Source organism: Aquila chrysaetos, chromosome 8, assembly GCF_900496995.4.
Source record: "Aquila chrysaetos chrysaetos chromosome 8, bAquChr1.4, whole genome shotgun sequence".
Taxonomy (NCBI): domain Eukaryota; kingdom Metazoa; phylum Chordata; class Aves; order Accipitriformes; family Accipitridae; genus Aquila; species Aquila chrysaetos.
This window is the reverse complement of record NC_044011.1, coordinates 813,719-820,697: the sequence shown is the minus strand read 5'-3', so window position 1 is coordinate 820,697 and position 6,979 is coordinate 813,719. Positions and strand designations below refer to the sequence as shown.

The window sequence follows — 6,979 nt, the reverse complement described above, 5'->3', positions numbered from 1 at the left end:
GGCGCCGGAAGGGGCGGGGCTTCCGCGGACAACGGCGGCGGGGCGCGGGCCGGCATAGAGCGGCGTTGGGGCGGGGCGGCCGCGGGGTCCGCCCGCCATGGGGAGGCCGGGGACGGGACCGGGGCTAGACCGGCGGGTACCGAGTACCGGGGGCCCTCACCCGCTGTCACCGCGGCCCGGGGGTCCCGGCAAGGCCCCGGTCCGCCCGCCCGCTAGAGGGCGCTGTGGGCCCGCCGGGCCTCGCCGCGCCCCTTCTGCCGCCGCCGCGCAGGTGAGGCCCCGCCGGTCACGCAGGCTGCTCTCGGGCCGCTTCGCCCCGGGCGGGCTGTGGGCACAGCCGGGGTGTCCGTCCCCCCCCCCGACCGCCGGCGGCTGTGGGTACAGCCGGGGTGACCCCCCGCCCCCGGCCGCTGCGGGCTGGGCCTCCCGCGTCCCCTCGGGCCCTTCGTGTCCCCGCCCGGCCGGGGCCGTGGGTGCGAGCAGCGCTGGCAGCCCCCCCCGGCCCTCCCCTGATCAGCCGTGTTTGGCAGGCGGGTTCCTCCGGCGGCCCTCGGTGAGGCGGCATGGGGAAGAGCTGCAAGGTGGTTGTGTGCGGCCAGGCCTCCGTCGGGAAAACGTCTATCCTGGAGCAGCTTCTGTACGGGAACCATGTGGTTGGTGAGTCTGGGGGGGGGGGGGGACGACGGGGAGGGAACCTGGCAGGGGCCTGCCCGGCGGCTCCGCTGGGTGCCAGGTGGCCCCGTGCTGCAGGTGGGCAATGCCTGGCCCCCTTGGGCAAGGCTGTACCTGGAGAGCCCCTAAACACGCAGGCAGTGGGAGGAGGAAAGACTCGCTGTCCTGCCCCAGGCCACCCGGCAGGACAGTTCTCCAGGTTGTGCCAGGGTCCCCATGTCTCCCCTGCCCGCCTCTCTGGCAGGATCCGAGATGATCGAGACCCAGGAGGACATTTACGTGGGCTCCATTGAGACAGACCGGGGGGTGCGCGAGCAGGTGCGCTTCTACGACACGCGGGGCCTGCGGGACGGCCTGGAGCTTCCCAAGCACTGCTTCTCCTGCACGGACGGCTACGTGCTAGTCTACAGCACTGACAGCAAGGAGTCCTTCAAGCGAGTGGAGCTCCTCAAGAAGGAGATTGACAAGTCCAAAGACAAGAAAGAGGTGAGTATCCCAGGGGAAAGGGGCGGCAGAGTGGGATCTGCTCCCCTTGTTCAAGTTCTCACCCAAAGACTCCTTTCCTCTACTTGTTACAAGGTGGTGACAGGGGCTCCTGTTCCATAAGACTCTCAGTTGTAACCAGCTGTTGTCCTGGGATGCTTTCTGAGTGTGCAAGTGCTCAACAGGCCCTTCCAGCTTTGGGGCTGGTTTGAGATACATGGACCCGAACAGGAGGGGATGCTGCCAAAAGGGAGCGCTGGGAAATGTGGCGTTTTAAAAAGCCTTAGCATGGAGCGGGAATTAGCTGCAGGACTGGGCCTGGCACTGAGGGTCTTCAGTGCAGAGCCAGGCTGTCCCATTCAGCTCTGCGTTTGGTACCTTCAGCGAGTCTTCTCACCCTTTTTTGAACAGGTCACCATCGTGGTTTTGGGCAACAAGTGTGACCTGCAGGAGCAGCGCCGGGTGGACCATGACGCAGCCCAGCACTGGGCCAAGGGCGAGAAGGTGAAGCTGTGGGAGGTGTCTGTGGCTGACCGGCATACGCTGATCGAGCCGTTCATCTACTTGGCCAGTAAGATGACGCAGCCACAAAGCAAGTCTGCTTTTCCCTTGAGTCGCAAGAACAAGGGCAGCGGATCCATGGATGGCTGAGCCTTGTTTTCCCTTCCGTTGCCACCTCCTCTTCCTCACTTCCCTATTTCCCTTGCACATACCTCCTGCTGAGTCTGTTTGGTGTCGCGAAGCTTGCAGGAAGCACGGTGGCACGAGGAACGGGCGTCCCAGGGCTAGGGATGGTCTTTGAGGGCAAGAGAGGTGACCCATCTCCCTGCACTGGGACAGGGATGGCTCTTTTCACTGCCCAGCCCCTGCAGATGTTGGAGGTGCTACAGGAAAGCCGGGATTCGCTGAATGACACCCCTCAGCTCTCTGGGCACAGGCTGGCAGACCCGAGGGCTGTAGGCTGCTGGAGGGGAGGCACAGCATGGGGCTGGCCAGCAGGTGGGGATCAGCTCCACGGCTGAGCACAGCCGGGCCAGAGGAAACAATTCCCCCTCTCTTGAGCTGCTCTGTTTTATATTTACTGATACCATGTGAGACGAGCCCATTTGCTGGCCTTGCCTCCAGCCCAGCTGCTGTCAGAGCAGCTCTCCCTTGTCCTACCCCACCTGGCTCTGTGGTGCTGCAGTGTTCCCTGGCAGATTGCCCCTTACCTGGCAGTGCTTGCTGCACCTTTACCTGTAGAAATAGTCAGTCATCCTGCCCCAGTGAATGCATAGTGCAGAGGGCAGGGCAAGATGCTGTTATTGAGGGCAGGGTGCCCACATCCACCACAATGCAGCCCTCCTCGAGTGTGGACTCAGTCTTGACCTTGGAGAAGCTGGGACTGTGCTTAGCCTGCACACCCTGATGCTTAGGGCTGTGGCAGCTCTCGCTGCCCATCTGTCATGGTGCTGACTCTCCTCTCAAAACCACCACAAGACAAGGGAAAGGTGTCCCGGTCCTGCCCAGCAACACGTGTTCCCTTCAGCTAGTCTGGATCTAAAAGAAAAAAAAAAAAAAAAAAAAAAAGACGAGAAAACCCTGCCTTGTTTATACTTGTTCCTTTTATTTACCGAGTAACACAATAAAGCCATGAGATTCAATTATCAAAATATTTTCCTTTTTTTTTTTTTTTTCCCCAACAGTTATAGTACATCAAAAAAATATACAATGAACATTACAGGAGGGGTACTGGCCAAGTCCCTAGAGTCTGTTTATTCCGTTTTTGTGGGGTGGTTTGTTTTTTTGAATCAAACTGTTCACATCACTCCAAGGTTATTTACAGAGGGGCACACGTTATTGAGCGCTATGGACTATGCCCTACTACCTAGTACAGCATATGCTAAGTCAAAGGCAGTAAATGCTTTGGATAGCACAGGAGCAGGGAGGGTTTCTGGAGGCGGGGAATGCGATAGAGGGATTGTGTTCTTACGCAGCTCGTTGCAGTATTATTGTTATTAGAAGGAATGGCTTTCAAGGGGTTAAAGTGCCAAGTGTAGGACTGTATTATTAGGACTCCACTGGTGGAGGGATGATGGGAGCAGCCACTGCTGGCTCCAGCACAGGTTTTTTTAGAACAAAATGCAGGGGAACAACCCACCGGTGCCAAGCGGCTTCTGCAGGCTGGAGCACGGCCACAGCCAGCTGCTCCTGGCTCCCCACACTCCTGAGGCTGGTGGGCACGTTGCAGGAGGGGGCACGTTGCAGGAGGGGACACGCTGCCCTTCTCTGCTGTGGCCAGGGCTGGGAGTGACCGGCGAGGCGGCCTGGGGAAGAGCACAGTGAGATGAGCAAGGGGAGGGCTGGAGCCGGGCTGACCACGGACTGCTTGGCACTGTGACGCTGTCGGAGCTGTGTCCCTCCTGTTGCCCGCGGGCCCCAGCCAGCGCAGGCTCCTGTCCCGTGGGATGCGGGGTCCAGGCTGTACGTGTCCCCTAGGCTGTGGGACCATTTCCCTGTCGCTGACAAAGCCATTGCTGCTGGGAGCCTTCCTTCCCTTGGCTGCTCTCTGAGCCAGGTCTCCCACCACCACTGTAAGACCTTTCGGTTGTCTCTATGCCCAGCCTTCCATGCAAGCTCGCTCTTCTTCTGGTGCCTTCTCTCCACTTCCCTCCTCCCCAGGGCAGAGAGGTGCCTCAAGCAGATGAATCTGTACCCAGGGGCTCCCTCGCAATCCTGTCCTCTGCAGCAGGAGTGCAGCAGTGGCACCGCAGGTCAGCGCTGCCCACGGTGTGAGAAGCAGGCCCTCCAGACGCAGGTGTACAGCTCCATGCCGCCTTGCTCCCTCTGCGCAGGTTTCCTGCCCTCGCCCGAGGCTCCAGCTCTTTCCGCCAGCTCTGGGAAGCAGAAGCATTTGAGCCGCATGAGTTACCCGTTGGCCCATTCCCATTCACCTCCCATCGCCAGGACCCTGTCCTGAGCATCAGTGGAGCGCACTGGGCAAAATCCTCCTGAAATCCAGGCGTTGCTTCTGGCCAAGATGTCGGATACATGTGCTTGTGCGTGTGGATTCCCAGGTGCATAAACGGACCTGCCTCTTCCCAAGGGCCAGGGGGGAAACACGCCACAGCAGAGGTCTCTGAGCCAGCACCCTGGGCCACGGGATGGGAAGGGAATCGTCTGCACAGAGCTAAGTGTTGCGTTGTTTTTTTTCTGCTCTGACCACCGCTCCTGGCTGTACAGACAGCATGAGCACCAAAGTAAAACGCAGACAGCAAATGCGGCGGGCAAGCTGCTCCCCCTGGATTGCATAGATTGGGGTGGGTTGTCACTCCAGCGTAAGGTCCATTTGGGTTGCAACTTTCCTGCATATTTCTATTTACAGCAGCGCGCTGGGAACCCAAAGCGCCGTGATTACAGTTTTCAGACCAGGTCATCGCTGGGCTTTCTGAGCACAGTGAAAAGCAGAGCTACGACTTCAGGGTCCCTCCGGGGCCCAGCTTTCTGCAGGCTACAACAGGAGCGTCACATGGGGACCGCCGAGTGTAGGCTGTGGGTGCTGCCTGCTCCTTCATACCTGATTGTCCGGGCTGCTGGGGACACCTTTGTTTTCGGGAATCATCGGTAACTCCCTGGAAGCTCCTAACAGGGATGGGGTTGGAGGGCCGGGCATGGCAGCTGGCCGACGGGTGAGCAGCTTCATTGCCTTTCACTGAAGAACCGAAAGTGCTTTAGGGACATTCACTTAGCCTCACAGCATCTCCCGGGAGGTAGGGGCAGGGCTGTCCCCTGTGGGTGGGACAGAGGCAAACAGCTGGCGCCGAGCACAGGGTCACCTCCTCGGAGAGCCCGCACCGGGTGGCCTGGCTCTCCCGTCCTCGCTGGGCTGCAGCGGAGCCCGTCTCCGGCCGCATGCCCAAGTTGTGTGCTTCTCGGGGGCCAGGGCAGGGGCAGTGTGCTTTTGGAGGGAGGAGGCGCCGGCCCTGGGCTTCGGCTATTGCTCTTGGAGTGAAGATATGGTCAGTGTGGCCGGTGCCCGCCACGGCGGGGGCTCTTTGGCTGGTGGGACATAAGGGGTTGTGGGGCGTAGGGGGCTGGTGGGCAGCAAGGAAACACCCGGCCAGCACAGGCAAGTGCAGGGCTGGTGAGGGCACAGCCAGCCCGGTCTGAGAGGGGAACTGCCAACTTTCCGCTTGTTCTGGGGTCGTTTCTCCCAGTAAGAGCTGGGCTGAGATTCCCCTCGCAGTTCCCTTCCCACTGGGCTGGCAGGGACCAGCCAGCTAGAGGGATGCTCCTTCCCCCAAGGACCAGCCAGCTCCTCTTCTTCCAGTCCGTTAACTGGGAGGGTGACTCGGGCACCGTCCTCTCCTGTGTGCCGCCCAGCCGTGTGATGGGCTCCTCTGCTGAGTACGGGGCCGGCACGGGCGGGGAGAGCGGCGGGGATGCACGGCGGGGCTGGCCGGGCTGTGCCGGGGTATCTCGCCCCAGCAGGAGCCCGCTCAAAGCAAAGGAGAAGCCAGGGTTGATGTCTATGACTATGGTTTCCCACCAGCTAGAAGAGCAGCCTGCCCGGGAGCGCCGCCCCACACCATGCAGCCCCCACGGCACAGCCCGGTCTGCGGCAGACGGACCCTCGGCGGGCGAGCGGCTCTAGTAGGGCGCGAAGACGATGGGGCCCGGCGTGGTGCGGACGTGGGCCGGTGGCGTTCGGAAAAGGGCTGGTCCGAGGATCGGGGCTTGGAAGAGGGTGGTGGCAGCGGCTGGTCTCAGGGCGAGGGGGCCAGGCATGGCGCAGACGGCGGCCGCGGTGAGCGGGCTCGGCAAGAAGCGGGTCGCCAGGGTTTTGGTGAGATGCTTCTGCAAAGCCAGCTTGGACTGCGGGGAGGGAGGAGGAGACACTGTGAGGCAGCCGGCTGCAGGAGAGCCCCCAGCCTCAGCTCCCCGGGCCAGACAGACAGCCCCACGTCAGCCCCTGCCCACGCTGACTTTCAGCTGAGCTCTCGGCATGTCTCTGCAGTAAACACGGCCCCGACCCGACACACTCCATCCCACAGCTGGGCTCCCTCGGCTTGGCTGCTCCCGGGTCAGAGCACGCAAGGATGCTCCAGTCGTTACAACCTCCCCAGGGAGGTCCTCGGCCCCATCACGCCAGCCCAGAGACCTGCTGTGGCTGGGCTGTTCCCTGCATCCATGCTTTCCTCTGGTGCCCTGGGATGGCTTTTGCTGCCAAACTCTGTGCTAAGCTATGTGTCTCTGCAAGCAAACGCTTAGGCTTCGTTTAACAGCTGTGCCAGCCCCAAGCACCCAACCATCACAGCTCTCCCCTTCAGAAATTGTGAAACCGGTGGAAGAATCACAAGTGCTGCAGTTGTGAATGCTGCTGCCAGAGGACTCACAAGTTATTCCCGTGCTTTCCTTCCCAGGAATAAAGACTCGAAACTCCTCTCACCACTACAGCCCGCCCTCCCCAAGGGGAGCAGCTTAGATGTGATCAAGGGAACTGAAGCTTTAAGAAAAGCAGCTCCTGTGTCTCTTACTGCAAGAGATGGCTAACATGGCAAACGACATTTCGGAGAGCAAACCGGGTGGGTAATTTGCAGGGAGACAGATACCTTGAGAATACTCACTGCGAGGGCAGCGTTCTTCTGCAGCTTGTTATAGGGGCTGTACTTGGGCTTGGGCGGCTTCCCCGCCAGCCTGTCTTTGTGCCTCCGGCTGCTCATGTGCTGGGAGAGGAAAACAGCTGGATCACCTGGAGCCGGGACAGCGAGGGCAGACCCACGGCACCGTGTGGCTCGGGTCCATGGGGGATGCCCATCACCTTCTCGGAGGGGACCATCGGGTA

The 6,979-nt window shown here is 60.9% G+C and overlaps 2 protein-coding genes across 11 annotated transcripts in view; one reads left to right on the top strand and one right to left on the bottom strand.

Annotated features, from left to right (window-relative positions):
- The first annotated feature begins 85 nt into the window (after positions 1-85).
- NKIRAS2 (NFKB inhibitor interacting Ras like 2) lies at positions 86-2,807 on the top strand. Of its 3 annotated transcripts, none has more exons than XM_030021718.2 (4): positions 86-265; positions 528-657; positions 917-1,158; positions 1,567-2,807. In XM_030021718.2, exons 2-4 carry the CDS (start codon positions 564-566, stop codon positions 1,804-1,806), a joined length of 576 nt encoding a protein of 191 aa, XP_029877578.1. In that variant the 5' UTR covers positions 86-265; positions 528-563; the 3' UTR covers positions 1,807-2,807. The 3 variants fall into 3 exon arrangements, with proteins under 3 accessions (XP_029877578.1, XP_029877577.1, XP_040981244.1); XM_030021717.2 differs by having other exon boundaries at positions 87-271; positions 531-657; XM_041125310.1 differs by lacking the exon at positions 86-265 and having other exon boundaries at positions 410-657; positions 917-994; positions 1,092-1,158.
- The window catches only part of ZNF385C (zinc finger protein 385C), a 99,586-nt gene continuing 95,348 nt past the window's right edge, over positions 2,742-6,979 (bottom strand). For 7 of the 8 annotated variants that reach the window (XM_030021677.2, XM_030021680.2, XM_030021681.2 and 4 more), the window contains 2 exons: positions 6,747-6,860; positions 2,742-6,009 (listed from right to left, as the gene is read on the bottom strand). In XM_030021677.2, coding sequence (XP_029877537.1) covers positions 5,785-6,009; positions 6,747-6,860 — 339 coding nt within the window. In that variant the 3' untranslated portion in view covers positions 2,742-5,784. The remainder of the gene's footprint in view (positions 6,010-6,746; positions 6,861-6,979) is intronic. The other variant, XM_030021678.2, reaches the window with a different exon arrangement.